Raw genomic sequence first — 20,597 nt, forward strand, 5'->3', positions numbered from 1 at the left:
CTAATTCAATTGAACAATTTCTGTAGCCTAAAAATCTATTTTCTCCAGTTTTTTACACAAGAGACATACCTCATCAAAAATGACTTCTAATGTACTACTTCAGCTGATTTCATAATATTGTAAACGTGAAGAACAGAAGGAAAAATGCAAAATGTAAACATATTTAGCCTCCACAAAACAAATGCTCTGTAACATACTGTGATCAGTTCACTTCATTGGTTTATTATTTTAATTTAACATGAGTAGTTAGTACCTAAAGCCCACATAACTTTTTTTCATATTTCATATGTTATGATAACTTGATTGATGATGATGCTCTCGTGTCTCGTTGTAAATTCTTCATCGCTGCAGTGGCGTGCGCAAGTAATAAGTAGCTCGCGGCCCCCTCTGCTGGTGAAAATAATCATTACATGATTGCTCCGGTCTGTTACTACAAACGCTATGTTTTTCAGTGTATTTGCTGGTTGTTTTGGACATGCTGTAAAACGGGGACATTTCCGGGGACAGCTTCAGTCGGGGACAGAACACCAAAAAACGGGACTGTCCCCGGAAAACGGGGACGTCTGGTCACCTTACTCTAAATGGTACCATTGAATGAATGGGGCTAAGCTAAATGCTATCGAAGCGTCGCAGCGCGCTCCGGCGCTTACGTGCACGCTCACAGATAATAGAGGGATGTATCAACAATTCTTAGTTAAGGTAATAACATATTTTAATATTGAAAATGAGTAGACTATTCCTTTAATTGATGAGATAACTCATCAATGGCTGGGAAAGAGTTAATACACTGCAAAAAATTATTTTCAAGAAAAAATGTCTTAGTATTTTTGTCTTGTTTTCAGTAAAAATATATAAAAAATCTTAAATTAAGATGCTTTTTCTTGATGGGCAGGATGACCCAAGAAAATAAGTCTAGTTTTTAGACTAAGAATATAAAATTTTGGTGATTTTATGCAAAAAAATCTGCCAATAAGGTAAGCAAATTTTTCTTGAATTTAGTGTTAAAGTAAAATGTTCGAGATTTTTTGCTCACCCCATTAGCAGAATTTTTTCTTTTTTTATGCACAAAATCACTTAAATTTGATATTTTTGGTGTAAAAACTAGACTTATTTTTTTCTTGGGTCATTTTCCTCATCCAGAAAAAGTAAAAAATAAATTAAAATCTTAATTTAATAATTTTTAGATATTTTTTTACTGAAAACAAGACAAAAATACTAAGAATTTTTTTTCTTGAAAATCATTTTTTTGCAGTGCAGTATATGTAGAAAAATTTCTTTCTCTGCAACCTGGACGAGAAATGCATGTTTAGTTGTCAATATCTGTCTGCAGAAGTTTTCGTAAAACTAACAATTTTACTTCCTCATTTTTAGCCCCGCCCATGGATGGTCAGATTCCTTTTATTCCCAAAGTTTCTCCCCTTATTTTCACCTAAAACACTTTTTTCCATCACAGTTTGCAGCCTTTAGCCACCGAAAGGCGTTTAAGTACCCCTTTAATTTCTGACACTGACTGTTGTAAGCCAAGACAGAGATTGGTCAAACTGTTTTCATGCATTGCAAACAGTTGATCCAGTGGTGAGCCCGAGTATTCTGCCCTCTTCTAACCTAAAACCCACATTTATGGAATTATGTTTAATAAAAGCCCCAAATCCAATTCAGACACAGAGAGAGACTGAATCCCCACTGACATCCATTGACAGTGTGATCTAATGGAGCTCACTGATGGATGGCTCTCAGTGTCATTAACTGCATCAGTTATTTACACTTTAGGAGCGGGACGCGGGCCAAAGGGATGAGCGTTCTCTCTGTGCGCTGAGCTCTTGTCTCTCAGTGTTTGACCCGGTGAATAGTAACACTGGATACAATCACATAGATGAGGAAAGGGGGATAAGAGAAGAGAGGCAGTGGGGTAGTAGTTTATCTTGGGTGAGCCAAACCTTGCACGCCACCCTGTATGGGCAATTCTTTCCAAAGCCCAGAGGAGGCGATATTGAGCGCACTACTTTGTACATCTCCTTATAGTGCAGTTTTCCACTGAAGAAGGAAATATTAGCTGTTAGCAGTAGACAGACAAGTACAGGATGAGAATGTAGTATAAGTGAGGTATTTTTCATATTAGTGGAGAACCGGGGCGAAAGTAATGCGGGGCGAAAGTAACAAAGCGATTTTCTCCGAAACTCTGATTACATTTGCATTCCAAACTATGACAGCATGTTTAGCATGCAACCCTTGACAGAAATGACAAATATAGCGTTATTTCGTCACCGTTTTGTGCGTCTAGTTCCAAAAAGCTGTTTTCAACCATGATAAATAAATTTTGCGTTGTTTTTCTCGTTTCATGTTTAACAGCACCGATCAATCTACAGGTTATTTAGTGCTGTAACACATCATGAAGTTTGCCTTCTCGAGTTTTGAAAATAAAAGTAAATTGTGTTTTAATGTCACGAGTTCCCGCTGCTAAAACTGTTGCATTGTGTTGAAAATATATATTATTCTAATTTGATTTAGTTTGATTAAGTTGCTTCTGAAACATTTGATGAAACTGAAATTTTAAATGAAAATGTATTTTTATTATTTTTTTCAAAGATAAATTAAAAAAATATGTTTGCAGCTACATATTACCAAGGTCATAGTCATGTATATTTACTAAAAAGTGTAACACAAAAATCTATATCGTTCTGTTGTGTTACTTTTGACCCACCTGTGTGTTACTTTCATCCCAGCTGATAGGGTCGAAAGTAACAATGCGCTACTTATGTTTAAAGTGAAATTATATTAAAGCTTTTAAAATTACGTTTTTCTAAAAAAATTTACTTTCGCCCCTGCTCTCACCTACATTTTTATTACATACATATTAAAGGGGTCTTATCATACATTTTATATTACATTTTTACATTAAAGGAAAACACCACAGTTTTTCAATATTTAACTATGTTCCCATCTCAACTTAGACAAATTAATACATACTTATATTTATTCAATGCATGCACCTAATCTCTGCACAGCACTTCGTGAACGTGTCAGCACTCAGCCCAGCCCCATCCACTCCCCAGGATCCAAACAGGGACGAACCCAGAAGCCACCAAACACTTCCATGTTTTCCCTATTTAAAGACTGTTACATGAGAAGTTACACGAGTAAGTACGGTTGCACAAAACGTGGTGATTTTTTAAGCAGATAAAAAATGAGAACTGTTTGGTGGCTTCCAAATGTATCCCTGTCTGGATCCCAAGGAACCAACCGGGCTAGGCCAAATGCCAACACATTCAATACATGCTGCACAAAGACTAAGTGCACGCACTTAAAAAAAACAGGTATGTATTTATTCGTCCAAATTGAAGCAAGAACATAGCAAAATATCGACAAACGGTGGTGTCTTCCTTTAAGGTCCACTTAAAATGTTAGCAATGTTTTATAAACATTATTAGAAAGCATAATACAGTACAGTTACCTGTTTTCCATGCTCTTTCTGTGACTTAAGCATGAAGTATAGTTTTTTTTCATAAAACACAGCATTGCACATCATAGTTAATTTGACTTGTACACGAACACAAAAGTTTGACGCCTGTGCATTGCGACAAATTGCAATACCTCTCCAGGGCTACATAATACAAACACATGTAAGCGTACATACCTGTACAAAATACGCATGTTACAAAAATCTGGTGGTGCGTGCATAGTGCATGTGACACAAATTTAGTCCGAAAATCTTTTATCAGAAAAATATGTGCGTACTGTACGTGCACTCCCGTATTTTTACGCGCATACTTTTTACAATTTGTCGCAATGCGAAAAGTCAAAAATCTGTGTCTGCATACAATGACCCCGCGTATGTGTCTAAACTGAACTATACTTCTGGTTTCACAGTACTGCATCATGAAACACCTGTCCGAATTGTCCGAATTAAAATAAGACATTTTTGCTACATCATATATGTTTTCATTTAGTAGTATAATAAACATTGAAAGGCAAATGAAAAAAACAGCTTTCAAATACAACATTCATGCATAATGACAAAACATTATAAGCCAATTAATCATGTTTTATAATCATATTATCAATAATATTACTAACTTTTGACAGAATAAAACTACGTCTCTTACCATGCAGCCCGGTCATACTCTCCCCAGATGCGTACAAACTCATCTAAGTGGTGAGGACCCAGAATGGACGAATCGCGTGTCAGATACTCAAAATTATCCATTATCACAGCCACAAACAGATTTAGCATCTGAATGAATAAAAGACAGTGTAATAGAGATAGGACAGTGTACATTTTCTTGCACAGAAATCGCTGGACAACATGTATCATACAGTATGCTTGAAAAGTAAGCCAAAAGTTTTGACACGTGACGTGAATCTCAAATGTTTCGTATATAATTGCAGGTTTGTAGTATTGCATGTTTGTGTAAACTTGGGTATCTGTGGTGCCGATGTGTTGCTTCTCACCAGAAATGAACTGAAGAAGATGAAAGAGACGAAGTAGAAGTATGCAAAGTCTGTACCGCATTCTCTACGTATGTCTTTTGTTGTGGAGTTATTCAGAGACAGGTCTGTTTCGCACTCCTTCTCTCCTAAACACGACAACATGATGTCCTGCCATGACTCACCTGTTGCACTCCTGTTTATGAAAAGTGCAAATGACATTAAAAACAGAAGCGTAGTAAAGAAATTGGAAGAGTAATACTTTCAAAGCACTGATCCCACAGTACCTGAACAACAGCATGAGGGCACCAAAGAAGGTCTTGAAGTTATTGTGACGGTTGATTTGGCTTTTTTCATTAAGCTTGATGTTGCCGAACACCTTCAGAGGGATAATGAAACACACAAAAACTTTTAAAAGAGAGATAAAGAAGGAGAAAGAGACTTATCTGGCAAAAAAATACATTTCTCTGGCCAGAAATATATTTTAAATATATGCTAAATATATTTTGTACAAAGTAATACTCAAATGAATATATTTTTGAATTTGGAAATATATTTAGTTTTGACCTTCATACATCAACATATATTTTAAAATGTATTTCAAGGGCAAGCAAATATATTTCTAATTTTACATCTACTATGGCAAAAAGTATTCTTTGCCAAAATATATTATAAATATATGCTAAATACAAGTTAATTTTATAAAGTATATTTTTGAAATTGAAATTTATTTATTTTTAAACTGCTATGTTTACATGTTTATAACATAAATAAAGTAGGTATAGTAGGCTAGATACATGTATATTTTTAATGCTTTAAAATGTATTTATTTTTGAAATATATTTCAAAAAGTGTCAAAAATATATCGGTGAAAATATATTTCAGCAAATATATTTTTGGGGCATTCTTGTAAATTTAAAAATATTTTTGAGAGAGCGAGAGAGAGACAACCCAAGAGTTAGCCAAGATCTTTACCTGCATGCCAATGATGGCATAGATGAAAAACAGCATGGCGATGAGCAGACAAACGTATGGAAGAGCCTGCAAAACAAATCTCAACTTAAACTCTCTCCATTACTCTTATTGGACACAAGGTAGATGTACAAACTTTGGCCAAAATAGTAAAGTCTGTCTCCACATTAAGGAGAGTGCTGTCTGCACATTAAATGATTTAAGATGAATTTACTACAGAAAGCTCGGTCTAACCTTGAAGGACTGCACAAATGTCCAGAGCAGAATACGGATGGTGTAACCCTGACGCAGAAGTTTAATAAGCCGAGCTGCCCTGAACAGCTTCAGGAAGCTCATGTTAAAAGGGCCAGCCTGCAAACCAACCAGAAGACAGAGATTGCTTACTGTACAGTACGAATAAAAACTATCCATCCATCCAATTATCCAAAACACTTTTCCCTTTTGAAGTCATGTGAAGTGCTTGAGCATATCCCAGATATCTCAGCTCAAAACTAAATACTGATACAAACAATCGTAATACATAAGTGAGTTCTTTTGCATTTTTTGTGGGTAGTATTTACTTGCATAAAAGATTTCACGTGCACATGAATATCGTCTACAAACCAGAAAAGATGCAGATTCGTTTTTTTACCTTTTGAGAAAATTGGTCAACCAAAATTTCAGTGATGCTTCCTAGAACCGTGATGAAATCAAATATATTCCACGTGTCTCTAAAATAATTCTGAAAGACATTAAAGTGATGCAGAATTATAGAAATGCATTTCAACTGTGTGTGTGTGTGTGTGTACATACACTAACCTAAAGGATTATTAGGAACATCTGTTCAATTAATGCAATTATCTAATCATGGCAGTTGCTTCAATGCATTTAGGGGTGTGGTCCTGGTCAAGACAATCCCCTGAACTCTAAACTGAATGTCAGAATGGGAAAGAAAGGTGATTTAAGCAATTTTGAGGGTGGCATGGTAGTAGGTGCCAGACAAGCCGGTCTGAGTATTTCACGATCTGCTCAGTTACTAGGATTTTCACGCACAATCATTTCTAGGATTTACAAAGAATGGTGTGAAAAGGAAAAAACATCCAGTATGCGGCTGTCCTGTGGGCGAAAATGCCTTGTTGATAAAGGTCAGAGGAGAATGCGCCGACTGATTCAAACTGATAAAAGAGCAACTTTGACTGAAATAACCACTCGTTACAACCGAGGTATGCAGCAAAGCATTTGTGAAGCCACAACACGCATAACCTCCACTACAAATAGGAAAAATATGCTAAAATTTGCACGAGCTCACCAAAATTGGACAGTTGAAGACTGGAAAAATGCTGCCTGGTCTGATGAGTCTCGATTTCTGTTGAGACATTCAGATGGTAGAGTCAGAATTTGGCGTAAACAGAATGAGAACATGGATCCATCATGCCTTGTTACCACTGCGCAGGCTGCTGGTGGTGGTGTAATGGTGTGGGGGAGGTTTTCTTGGCACACTTTAGTCCCCTTAGTACCAATTGGGCATCATTTAAATGCCACGTCCTACCTGAGCATTGTTTCTGACCATGTCCATCCCTTTATGACCACCATGTACCCATCCTCTGATGGCTACTTCCAGCAGGATAATGCACCATGTCACAAAGCTCGAATCATTTCAAATTGGTTTCTTGAACATGACAATGAGTTCACTGTACTAAAATGGCCCCCACAGGCACCAAATCTTAACCCAATAGAGCATCTTTGGGATGTGCTGGAACGGGAGCTTCGTGCCCTGGATGTGCATCTCACAAATCTCTATCAACTGCAACATGCTATCCTATCAATATGGGCAAACATTTCTAAAGAATGCTTTCAGCACCTTATTAAATCAATGGCACGTAGAATTAAGGCAGTTCTGAAGGTGAAAGGGGGTCAAACACAGTATTAGTATGGTGTTCCTAATAATCCTTTAGATGAGTGTATATATAAACACCGATCAGCCATAATATTATGACCACCTGCCTAATATTGTGTACCACCAAAACAGCCCTGACCCATCGAGGCATGGACTCCACTAGACCTATCTATCTGAACCAGCATTCACTTTATCAGCAATTTCAGCTACAGTAGCTCATCTGTTAAATTATTTTTCCTGCCTTTTAACACATCAACTACACTTGTCCTCAAAGTTGATGTGTAAGAAGCAAGTAAAATTGGCTAGCGTAAGGATCAAAGCAACTTTGACAAAGGCCAAATTGTGATGGCTAGACAACTGGATCAAAGCATCTTCAAAACAAAATTGCTGAAAAAGTGAATGCTGGTTCAGATAGAAAGGTCTAGTGGAGTCAATGCCTCGACGGATCAGGGCTGTTTGGTGGCAAAAGGGGGACCTACACAAAATTAAGCAGGTGATCATAATGTTATGGCTGATCGGTGAATATATGAAGTATAGTGCATTCGCAGTACGTGCTTACCACTAAACCAAATGCCAGGATCTTCAGAACGCACTCCACAGAGAAAATAACAGTGAATGCAGTGTTTAGGTATTTTAGGACATCTTCATAACCTTCAGGACGAGGCTCGTGGTGCTACCAAACAGAGATAGAGAAATGTGTCATTTTAATCTATCTTATCTATCTATCTATTCATTCCTTTTAGGATACCATTACTTCCTGAAACGGGAAGTTAGATCAGTTCATACTGAACAGGAATGTGCTCAAAGCTACAGTAACAGACAAGCTGCAAAACTGCAATTTGGATTTCATTTATTCTGCTAAATATTTCATACATCAGACTTTCCTAATCACATGGACCTGTGACAGAAGGACTGACCTTCATCATAAGGACGATGGTGTTGAGGGCGATCATCGTCAACACAGTGTACTCAAACAAGGGCGATACCACGAAGTGCCACAGCCGGTACTGTAAGGACTGCCTGTTCTGGGGCATGTATCGGGTCAGAGGCTTAGCACTTATAGCAAAGTCGATACAAGCCCTCTAGATAGAGATAATACAGTAAGACAGGGACCGATTCTCAGAAACTTGTTCTTTAAAATGTCATTCACTGTATAACACAACAGCAGTATGCATCTCACCTCATTTTTCTCCAGACTGCACTCCTCCATCATTTTATCACCTTGCTCTTGGAAGGTGATGATGATGAGGGCCACAAATATGTTGACGAAGAAGAAGGGAAAGACCACGAAATAAATGACGTAGAAGATGGCCATCTCCATTCTGTTCCCCTGAACGGGTCCCCGGTCCTCCTCCGTCACATCTACAGAGTGTTGCAAAACTCTACAATACCGAACACGAGTCAGTTTCCAGCAAAACTACATATGATGATGACTTATAAATTGATGCGTGCTGTGTTCATATCTGTCCTATGTTTAAATTATATGTATTTATTTGCTCTTACTGCGGCCAGCCCTCGCCAGTAGACACGGTGAAGAGAGTCAACAAGGCCCAAATGACGTTATCGTAGTGGAAATCACGTCTTTTCCACTCTCGTTTCTCCTTTTTTTTCTCTCTGTCGTAATCAATGTAGAAACCCCTGCAGAACATTGGGAGAAACATTTAATAAAATTCTGCGCCCCTAAAATGTCATCCTACCATTCACAGCACAGCTCGATAGTAATTTTAGCATTATGTTTATAATTAGACTGCAGCTTTAGGCACCTACTTGCAATCTTCTTCTGTGTCCTTGGAACTGTCTGTACAGTAGTAAAATTTCCCTTTGAAAAGCTGCACGGCGATGACGGCGAATATGAACATAAAAAGCTTGTAGACGATGAGAATGTTGAAGACGTTCTTCAGCGATGTGACCACACAATCAAAGACAGCCTGGAAAAAAATCAGTAAAAATATATGATGGAGGAATGGAAAGAAATTACACGGCAAAAAATGACTTTCTTAGTATTTTTGTCTTGTTTTCATTAAAAATATTTAAAAAATTCTTAAATCAAGATGTACTGTATTTTCTTGATGAGCAAAATGACCTAAGAAAATGAGTCTAGTTTTTAGACAAGAAATATACAATTTAAGTGAATGTTTGCTTAAAACAAGCAAAAATATTAGAAAAATTTTCTTGAATTAAGTGTTTAAAAAATGTAAACTTATTTCAAGGTTTTTACTCACCCTATTGGCAGATATTTTTGCTGCACATATTCACTTAAATTGATTATTTTTTGTTTAAAACTAGACTTATTTTCTTAGGTCATTTTGCTCATCAAGAAAATACATCTTGATTTAAGAATTTTTAGATATTTCTACTGAAAATAAGACAAAAATACGAAAAAATAGAAAGAAGAGAAAGTCATTTTTGCAAAAAAATATTTTCAAGAAAAAAATTCTTAGTATCTTTGTCAGGTTTTCAGAAAATATATCTAAAAATTAGACCAAAAATATCAAATTTAAGTGATTTTGTGCATAAAACAAGCAAAACAATCTGCCAATGGGGTAAGCAAAAAAATCTTGAACATTTTTCTTAAACACTAAATTCAAGAAAAATTAGCTTACCACATTGGCAGATTTTTTTCCTTGTTTTATGCACAAAATCGCTGAAATTTTATATTTTTGGTCTAAAAACTAGACTTATTTTTATGTCGTTTTGCTCATCAAGAAAAATCATCTTAATTTAAGAATTTTTAGATATTTTTACTGAAAACAAGGCAAAAAATACTAAGATTTTTTTCTTGAAAATCGTTTTTTGCAGTGTAGGTACAGATATGTACCTTTGAGGTACTAATATGCACCCTTTAGGTAAAAAATGTGTTCTTTTTATGAAATGGCACCACCCAAGTGACAGCTTTTCTAGTTATTTTCTGAGAAATCACTGCAAAAAATGACTTTCTTACTCTGCAAAAAAAATGACTTTCTAACTTAGTATTTTTGTCTTGTTTTCATTAGAAATATCTACAAATTCTTAAATCAAGATGTATTTTCTTGATGAGCAAAATTACCTAAGAAAATAAGTCTAGTTTTTAGAACAGAAATATAAAATTTAAGTGAATTTGTGCTTGAAACAAGCAAAAATACCTGCCAATGGGGTGAGAAAATTTTGCGTGAATTAAGTGTTTAAAAAAAGAAAACATATTTTTAAGTTTTTTTCTCACCCCAATGGCAGATATTTTTGCTTGTTTTAAGCACAAATTCACTTAAATTGTATATTTTTTGTCTAAAAACTATAGGCTTATTTTCTTAGGTCATTTTGCTAATCAAGAAAATACATCTTGATTTAAGAATTTTTAGATATTTCTACTGAAAACAAGACAAAAATACTAAGAAAGTCATTTTTTGCAGTGTACTTAGTATTTTTGTCTTGTTTTCAGTAGAAATATTTACAAATTCTTAAATCAAGATGCATTTTTTGATGAGCAAAATGACCTAAGAAAACAAGTCTAGGTTTTAGAAAAAAATGAATAAAAATGAAGTGAATTTGAGCTTAAACAAGCGGGAAAAAATTATAATCTGCCAATGGGTTAAGACATTATTTTTGCTTGTTTTAAGCACAAATTTACTTGAATTGAATCTTTTTTTTGTCTAAACACTAGACTTATTTTCTTAGGTCATTTTGCTCATCAAGAAAATACATCTTAATTTAATAATTTTTTTATAATCAAAAATACTAAATAAGAAAGTCGTTTTTTGCAGTGTGTCTTTTAACATATTTCTACAACTGGTTTTAAGTTATTTGCTGTTTATTGATTCATTTGATCAGTGATATGCTAATTTTACTTTAATGTTACCTTAAGTTTGGGGAGTCGTTTAATTGTCTTGAGAGGACGTAGAACCCTGAGCACACGCAGCGACTTTATGGTTTTAATGTCTCGTCCTGTGTTACTCCTACATCAAATAAAAACATGTTAAAACACTATAAAAACACATACACACACACACACACATTACTATACATCAGTCACACAAAATCGCAAGAGAGTGTTTTTACCCCATCACATTCCTGTCAGATGCGGTGAGCCACAAGAAGACCGACAGAGAAACAAACAAGAAACAGACGAGCATTCTGAACCAGAGAGCTTTTCAATGAGCACATAAATAAACTCACAACAGAGAAAAGAAAGCAATCGCTAACATCAATATGTGCGTCATTTCTTATATGAAATGATTTTCCTCATGTACGGTAACTTATGGAATTGTCACACAGCATTATGGGATTTCATAAATGAATAAGCAACAATAAACACTGCGGTCCCTTTTTTACAGAATTACAAGCATCTTGCAATCTCTTGTGTTTGGATGAACTTGACTCACGTGAGAGCGAAGGCCACTAGAGCTCCCACCACAACTATAAAGTCCAATATGTTCCACAGGTCACGGAAATAAGATCCGTCATGAATGATCAAGCCTTGATCAATCATCTGAGGAAAACACATGACATTTAGTTTATCAGAGTTTCAGCTACACTGCAAAAAATGATTGTTAAGAAAAAAAATCTTAGTATTTTTGTCTTGTTTTCAGTAAAAATATCTAAAAATTCTTAAATTAAGATGCATTTTCTTGATGAGCAAAAACAAACCCAAGAAAATAAGTCTAGTTTTTAGACCATAAATATCAAATTTAAGTGATTTTGAGCATAAAACAAGCAAAAAAATCTGCCATTGGGGTATGCAAATTTTTCTTGAATTTAGTTTTTAAGAAAAATGTTCAAGATTACCCCATTGGCAGATTTTTTTTGCTTGTTTTATGCACAAAGAAAATGCATCTTAATTTAATAATTTTTAGATATTTTGACTGAAAACAAGACAAAAATACTAAGAACATATTTTCTTGAAAATAATTTTTTGCAGTGTAAGATTTTACTGACTTTCCTATTCCAACATTCAATAAATTACAGGTAGGGGCCAGTACACCCATAAATGAAAAATCTGTAATCATTTACTCACTCGGGTCTTCTGTTAGTCAAATGTGACCCTGGATCACAAAAACAGTCATAAGGGTTAATTTTTTGAAATTTGAGATTTATATTAGAAAATATTTTGGCAGATATACAACTATTTGAAAATCTGAAATTTGCAAAAAAAAATCTAAATATTGAGAAAAATCGCCTTTAAAGCTGTCAAAATGAAGTCCTTAGCAATTACTAAAAATAAATATTTTTTATATATATATTTACAGTACAAAATGTACAAAATTTTGACCCATACAATGTATTGTTGGCCATTGCTACAAATAAACCCATTTTACTTATGACTGGTTTTGTGGTCCAGCATTACAAATGACCACAAAATATAACAAATATAAAATTAAACAAGCTTCTACTTGGACCTCAACGCAAATAATATAATATATTTTATATACTATACTTTATATACTATATAATATGTTTGCATCATATGATATAACATAAAGCCCTGAACTAGAATATAATAACATTCACTGCTCGTTCTATACTTTTGCGCATTTTAAAATAATAGTTTATAATAACAATAATAGTAACAGAAATGTAATTTTTGAATTTTTGTTATTATGACTAAAAATATTTAAAAAACAAAACCATGCTGTATTCCAGCATCTTTAAAATAGTCTCTCTTTGCCTAGAATTTGCCTAAAATGTACTCCGGTCATATTATAAAGCAGCTTTTTGAGATCTCACATGTTTTTGTACTGAACAGTATTGGAGAAGCTCCCATCTACTGTATTCTGGTCTCTTATTGGCTGCTGCTTTATTATTCAGTCCAATCATGCATGTCAAAACAATTGTAAATCAAATTATATAATACAAATATATTGTTGTTGATATAGAATAACTCGACCAGGTGTCACACCTTTACCGAATTTTATCAGACTGCTGTGTCTAAACAGCTGTGCTATGTGGCCAAATTTTTTGATTTTATATGTATACATTTAAATAAGATGTGTAGATTTGAGGTTTGGCTGGTTCTTGTGTACACACGCCTATATCACCCTTCCCTGAGCTGAGACAGTAAACAAGAACACACAGGACAGACAAAAAAAACTCACCTTGATTATCATTTCAAACGTAAAGACGCCAGTAAACACATAATCAAAATACCGCAGCACCTATTGAAAATGAAGCAAAGTAAAAAACAAGATCAACCCTGGTAAACATGCACACTGAGACTACAGCACACATAGGATTTAGATTTGTCACAAAGTTAAACAAGTGTAGGAACGCTACTATTCTCAGGATACATGACATCACAGTAGTGACATCACTCTCACCTGCAGTTACTCTCTGAATCATCTGCATAGTTTACATTATATGTCTACGTGCATACAACATCTGAAGAACTCAAAAGAGACTCGGCAAGCAATTTGTTTCTGGGTTTTATACAGCTGGTACACTGTCACTTGGGAAATGTAAAACCGCAACAAAAATCTTATTTATATTAGCTTGCAAACAACAGCAAACATTTCATGACCCTCTGGGAACAAGATCAGAAGAACAGGATTGGATTCTGATTGCTTTGATTTGCTGCCAGAAAAAAAAACATTTTAAATCAGACAATCAGAAATCAATTATTTTTTTTCGTATGTTTTTTTCTTATATTTATGGTCTAAAGCACACGGTGCAAGTGCACTAAGGGTGTGTCCGAATCCACTTTTGCTAGTTTAACGACGAAAAAAATGGTCTTTGCGCCTGGCGCACAGTCTTAAAGGGTTGTTCCTATTCTCGTAATGAGTAATGTAGTTTTCTTTCAAAGGTGTTATTTCAGTATTGATAATGGTAATACTTCAGTAAATTAAGTAGTTTTAATTGCTGATAAAGTATGATGCATGATGATCACTGTAATCTCAAAAAGGTTATTATAAAAATAATGTAAAAGAAATATGTAAAAAAAACGTTACTTTGCATAAGTAAAAATACTTTATTTGTAACGACCAGGAGATAAAGAATTTACAAACATGTCAGTCCCTCCAGAAAAACGCGATTATGCGATCACATGATTCCATGCATAATCAGCCAAAGTCTGCATATTTATGCGGGGACCACATTTTTTCAAATATGCTGCACTTTCACCGCATAAATTGCAGATTTTCGTGCGCAAAATATGCGGGGCTTGCATGCATGATTTCATAATCCAAGCATTTTCGTAGCAAAAAGTCACATATACCTTAGCAGAAAGTTGAAAATTGTTGCATTTAGTTCACACAAGCGCAGACATGCCCCCTGTTGCCATGGGAACGTTATGAAGTGACGTAATTACGCAACGTGAACATCATTTAATGAGAACAAGGTTTTGGGGAGTCACTTTTTATCTCTTTTTCATCCAACAGCAGTTTTTGCAAGTTTATGCAATTTTTTGCAAGTTTCATCGCATAAAATTGCCTAAATATCCTGCTTATACCATCAGATTTTTTTTGAAAATGTGCCGCAAGATCAAGGATTTTTGCCCGCAACAATCACAAAAAAAAAAAAACGTTTTTCTGGAAGTACTGACATGTGGAGAGCCGAAAAGTTTCAACACTCGGACAGCGCCTTGAGTGTTTTGAAAAATATTACTTAAAAATGTTTCTCATCTCATCAAATCCAAGTGTACAAAGTCATCATATACAATAAATACGTGGGGAAGCATAAAAAAAATCATCAAAATAAATGCAATATTATCAGTGAAGCAGCTTTTCACGCCTTCTAAAGTCCTGTAAACTGTCCTCTTTTGTCCAAAAGACTCAATAATAATCTTTTACATTTTAATCTTTCATATTTAAAAACGTTTGTGTGCTGCTGTGCATCCACGTGTGTAAAGCAAACTCATGTTGTCGTCCCGTTTATAGGCTCATATTACTAATGCGCTCTTTAAATAACAAAAACAATATTGCGCCATTGACTTTAGAGCAGGTTTTAGTTGGTCAATGGTGCAGTATATTTTAGTTATCTCAAAATAGCAACGTGCCAACAATGCACCTAAACACATCTCGTTTTCAGACCAGAACGCCCATGGGCCCACAAATGGGCGCAAATACATTTGCTATTTAAACAAAATTATAACTGCGCACGCTCAAACTAGCAAAACACTTTGCGCTGGGTGTATGATAGGGCCCTTTATGTTTAATTTTTATGCTGTATGCAAGCTTTAGGATATTTTTTAGTGTTGAAGAATTTGGCTATTAAACCAAACTATTCCCAAATGGCAGTCGCATACACAAACACTGCAATAGCGGAGGGTGATTCTTACTTTGTTTCTTTCCGAATTTGTGTTGACAGGGTCTTCGGCAGCCAGGGCGATGCTGCTGGCGGCGATCACAAGAAGGATTGACATCTCGAAATAACGGAGATTGACAATGTAGTGGCAGGCCCTGCGGACCCTGTGAAAGAAATGAGGATGAGAGACATACAGAAAGAGAACAAGAGAGACAGATATATAAAATATTAAATACAGCTTTGGCTCAACAAACATCCAGCCTTACGGGTTGTCGGGTTTGAAGATGAACATGCTGACGGGTGGAGGGGCGTTGGGTGCGTCTGGGTTTTCCTCTTCTTTTTCCAGTTTGGATGCCTCCATGACTTTGCTATTACCTGCAAAATGCATGCATATGTATTAGAAATTAGTGAAAGATAGTCAATATTGAAACATGCAACACCTCCCAATACTGAATATGTAGATTAATGGCACAATTTAAAAGAGAATTAATGGATATTAAAACTAGCAAGATCACCACAAACCAGCATAAATTCTCAAACCCGTAATTGAGATCAATTCCATGGATGCTTGAGTATCTGTCATTTCTATGGCGATGCTGGTATTGAAAGAGGTCTTCTCCTTTAAGGACCCGTGGTGGTTTTTATCTGTCTCGCCGGCACCAGTAGTGGTCTGTGGGGACTGCTGGAGTGAATCTGTGAGCTGGAGTGTTGCAGGCTCAGAATCTTGTTTTTTGTGAGGGGAATTTACGGTTGATTTCGGTTCAGAGGTGTCTGGTTTGTTCTGCCTGTGATTAAAAATATATCATTAAAAAAAGCATAACATAATGATTTTGGACACCATATGTACCACTCCAACCATCTGTGAAACGACATGGTGATATGCAGCGCCAACAATGTTGATCTGAATTCTTATAAAATATCCACATAACTACTACATAAAAGGGCGGTTTTACGGACATGGTCTATCCTAGTCCCAGACTAAATTGAATGTTTGAGCTGCCTTGACATATCTTAACATATATCAGTGCCATTGTTTTGTCTTAAGATGCACACCAGTATTGTTTTTTGTAAGGTATGTTTAAATGTCCTAATATAATTAAGACCAAGGGTTCCAGGCCCGGCGCCACAAGGGGGCAAAAGGGGGCATTGCCCCTTCAGATCTGATTTGTGCCCCCTCTGTTTCATTTTTGTTTTCATGGTTACAAATAAAATGTTCAACCTTTTGAGTTAAATAATAATTTAAGCTTATACCCATATGGGATTTAGAATGTTCAGTAACGTGACATTACTGCCAGATTCAAACGTCTTTTGCGTTGGTTGACGCTGAGCCAGAAGGAGGAGCTCAGCGCTGTCATATATCAATGCAGTGTTTTCAACCTCATAATGTTTATTTTAGATTTCAGACATTTAAATACACATAAGCACTGGTAAAACAATAGCCTACATTTAGTTTATAAAATACACACTGATGTCTATGGAAGCAGCAATAAAAATCTATTCAAATAAGATAATAATTTGCTAATAATAAATAAAAAATAATTTTTCAAATAATAATAATAATTTGCCGACGTGTGTTATTCATATCAGACAAACACAGTGAAAGTAACTATAAAGTTTACTCTATTGTTATAAAGGTTATAATGATACCTGTTTGAAAGACGAGGATGCGCACCTGTCAATCAGCTATGACATAACAGAGCAAGGTCAGAGAAGAACGTGGTCTTAAACAGGAAAAATATATGGAATAATTTGTGCATCTTTGAATAACTGTAAGAATACATTTCCTTTAAATTAATTTTGTCATATAAAGTTTTAAGAGAAAATAATGTTTCATTCACTTGCTTATTTAGACTTGCGGTTAAACGCGTGTTTGGCGCATTTAGCCTACCTCAGAGTTTATTTCAGTAATATTGCCGTTTTTCCGGTAATAATAATAATACAATTTATATATCAATCCTGCTTCCTTGTCTGTTTATTAATTTTATTATGCTGCTATGTTATGTGGATATTTATTGCCATAGCTATGAGACGTGCATTGCCGTTATATGAATACTCTCGTCTAATAAAATCATATGCGGAATAATGTGTGCATCTTTGAATAACTGTAAGAATACAGTTCCTCTGAAAATAACAATTTTTGTCAAATTTTTGAAAATGAAAATTTTTGTCAAAGTTTTGAGAAATAATAATGTTGTGAGGATATTTATTCCCACATGAGACGTTTATTGCCGTTGAATACCCTACTCTCCTTTATAATATGGAAATCACATAGCAATGTTGTATACTGCAGTTACCCTGCTAATTTTAACATGGAGATAAATAAACCTTTGCAAATCTGCTGATTTGATCCATTCATATCCTGACCACCAGGCTAGAGATTTTTAAACATCCTTAATCCACACTTACTAGTCTATCAAATAATATCTCATGATCTATCATTATTTTTTGCTAATTTTACTAAATTGTGTTAGTCAGTTTCTGGTTACCTGTGCAGTTGCATATGGAGTGTTTTATGGAGCGCTGCATTTAAAAATCTGTCATTCCAAAGCGAGATCTCAGTGTGTATTATTCATTGATGGTATAAAGTCAAGCCCCCTCAACAATTTAACATGCCCCCTCAGTCATTACATCCTGCAGCCGGGCCTGAAGGGTTCACATACCTTATATTTAACTTCAAATTCAAGGACCTTTCAAGGGCTTTCCAGATCCAATTCCCCTAAAATTCAAGGACTAAATGTGGGGACACATTTCAAGTGAAAGCAAGGTTACATTGAGTTACCTTTTAAGATACATTGTTACAGTTCCCTTTCAAGGGAACTCGCACTGCGTCACTACGGTGACACTTTGGGGACGCATCCAGAGGTAAGTGCGTCTGAATATGTATATCAAATTCAACCAATGATGAGGCTTAACAACAAAGACAGGGTGACGCGGGAACCAAGAAGTATATTGCTATCTGAAATATTGCCAATGACGACGTTACAGGAATGCAGGAAGTATGGCAAGGGAGACGCAGCGTCTCGTTCCCTTCTCAGGGAACAACAGTTACGTAAACCGCAACGTTTTCATGTGTCAAACACAATTATGCAAAAAAGCATTTTGGTATGAATCAACATTGGCATACAGAAGATATAAGCATTTAAAGCGAACAGTTTCGCATGCGTGCTTAAAAAGTCTAGAATCTTTATGATTTTTCATACACTACACAGGGAATAATATGGATTTTTTCCAGAAAACTTCTTGCATAAAATAGATTTAAGCACTTTCAATAACCTGTATCTATGTATGTATATTTTCACAACTTCCCAGGGCCTTGAATTATTTCCCCCAGATTCACAAACTTTCAAGGATTTCAAGGACCTGTGGGAACCCTATAAACCCTGTACCCAAAAAATAACATATTATAAAAAATCAACAAATCGCTATGTATCACCTCTGTTCAGCTACTCTGCTATCAGTGCTGATCTCTCGATCATCCTTTGATTCCCTTTCATCTCCCTCGTTCACAGGCCTCTGATCAGTGCCATCTTGTTGCATCTCCTTTCCCCTAGCATCCGTGTGAGGTTCGCGGTGGCGTAGCCGTCTGGGCCTGGGTCCCATATCAGGGGTAAGCATGTCCCCCGTCGCAGGTGGCCTGTATTTACGGACTGCCCGCTGTCGCCTGTTCCCGCTCAGTTTAGGGCAATGGTTGTTGACATCTAGGGTGGCCTCAGGTGAGGTCTTTGATTCGGGGGGCTCTGGTGGGGGTAGATTCAGCATCACTGGGGGCTCTGGGAGGGATGTGTCCTCTGTCACTGGTGGCTCAGGAATAGCCAAAGGGGGTTCTGGAATAGACTGATCATCCAAAGGCATGTCCATGGGCATGGTCGGCTCTAAGGTGCCTTCTGGCAGAGTGGTGGTGGTGGCAGAGGTCTCGTTGGCTCGCTTCTTGCTGTTGGAGGGGGTCAAACCGGGTTTCTGGTTGAGCTGGCAACCAGGAGGTCCATCTTGCTCCTCACTCGGGCTGTTGAAAAGAATTTCACGGCTGGACATCTGCCTGTGTCTGCGCAGCTGACTGGTCCTCTGCTCCCACACCGACATGGTCAACCTTCGCCTTCTCTCCCTCCTGGACATGAAAGAGTTAGAGGCATTGAGCGGAGGAGCATTAGCGAGGCTCTCCGAGTCCTCAAAGGAGTAAGCTGCACGGCTCCGATGAATTGCGCGCTTCCTGTACAGGTAGGGGCGTCGTCTTCTCCTGAGAGAGAGAGAGAAAGAGAGGAAACACAATAAGATGGATGACAGTCGAACCATATTGTTTAAGGTATATTGCAAGCAATACGTGCACGTTTGTATTCCTAAATAGTTTAGTATTCAACCCTTTCTACCCTGCTAAAAAGACCAGTTTAGTGCAGCCAGTTTGTCATAGTGTCTTGTATGTCTTTGGTGTGTTAGGAGTTTCAAATTATAAAAGTTTCCTCCGCTGTTATTTCGAGAAGAAATTATGTTTTTTGAGGAAAACAATCCAGGATTTTTCTCATTTTAATGAACTTTAATGGACCCCAACACTTAACAGTTTTAAAGCAGTTTAAAATTGCAGTTTCAATGGACTCTAAACAATCTCAAACGAGGCATAATGGTCTTATCTAGCTAAATGAATTTATGGCAAGAAAAATAAAAAATATGCTGATCCAGCGCGACCTCACGTAATACGTCATCATGTCAAGAGGTCACAGATGACGTATCAAAACTACGCCCCAGTGTTTAAAAGTGTGGAGAAAGAGGACCGTTTCGACATTGTTGTATGTGGAATGATACTAATTAATATCTTTGTGTCAGTTTATTCTTTAAAATGGTCCGCAAATGTGCGTTTCATATATCTAACACATCACCTTACGTGAGGTCATGCTGGCTCGTCACTCAGCTGGAGGAAGAAGAGAAGTTGTGGTTTAAAAGTGCATATTTTTATCGTTTCGCTAGATAAGACCCTTATGCCTTGGATGGGATCGTTTAGAGTCATTTGAAACTGCGTTGAAACTGCAATCTTAAACTGCATTAAAACTGTTAAGTGTTGGGGTCCATTAAAATGAGTAAAATCCAAAGTTTTGATGATATGGTGGTGAGGAAATTATCTAGATTT

At 36.2% G+C, this 20,597-nt stretch overlaps 1 protein-coding gene across 8 annotated transcripts in view; it reads right to left on the bottom strand.

Annotated features, from left to right (window-relative positions):
* cacna1ea (calcium channel, voltage-dependent, R type, alpha 1E subunit a) overlaps window positions 1–20,597 on the bottom strand; it is a 185,371-nt gene that overhangs the window by 17,583 nt on the left and 147,191 nt on the right. For 3 of the 8 annotated variants that reach the window (XM_073868042.1, XM_073868040.1, XM_073868046.1), the window contains 19 exons: window positions 18,915–19,715; window positions 16,022–16,266; window positions 15,748–15,856; window positions 15,516–15,645; window positions 13,339–13,398; window positions 11,629–11,735; window positions 11,306–11,317; window positions 11,106–11,202; window positions 9,041–9,201; window positions 8,777–8,911; window positions 8,454–8,655; window positions 8,191–8,355; window positions 7,833–7,946; window positions 6,029–6,118; window positions 5,632–5,748; window positions 5,401–5,466; window positions 4,713–4,804; window positions 4,450–4,621; window positions 4,104–4,231 (listed from right to left, as the gene is read on the bottom strand). In XM_073868042.1, coding sequence (XP_073724143.1) covers window positions 4,104–4,231; window positions 4,450–4,621; window positions 4,713–4,804; window positions 5,401–5,466; window positions 5,632–5,748; window positions 6,029–6,118; window positions 7,833–7,946; window positions 8,191–8,355; window positions 8,454–8,655; window positions 8,777–8,911; window positions 9,041–9,201; window positions 11,106–11,202; window positions 11,306–11,317; window positions 11,629–11,735; window positions 13,339–13,398; window positions 15,516–15,645; window positions 15,748–15,856; window positions 16,022–16,266; window positions 18,915–19,715 — 3,003 coding nt within the window. Of the gene's footprint in view, window positions 1–1,937; window positions 2,035–4,103; window positions 4,232–4,449; window positions 4,622–4,712; window positions 4,805–5,400; window positions 5,467–5,631; window positions 5,749–6,028; window positions 6,119–7,832; window positions 7,947–8,190; window positions 8,356–8,453; window positions 8,656–8,776; window positions 8,912–9,040; window positions 9,202–11,105; window positions 11,203–11,305; window positions 11,318–11,628; window positions 11,736–13,338; window positions 13,399–15,515; window positions 15,646–15,747; window positions 15,857–16,021; window positions 16,267–18,914; window positions 19,716–20,597 lie in introns of all 8 variants that reach the window. The other 5 variants (XM_073868048.1, XM_073868043.1, XM_073868041.1 and 2 more) reach the window with 4 other exon arrangements.

This window comes from Misgurnus anguillicaudatus, chromosome 5, assembly GCF_027580225.2.
Source record: "Misgurnus anguillicaudatus chromosome 5, ASM2758022v2, whole genome shotgun sequence".
NCBI classification, from domain to species: Eukaryota; Metazoa; Chordata; class Actinopteri; order Cypriniformes; family Cobitidae; genus Misgurnus; species Misgurnus anguillicaudatus.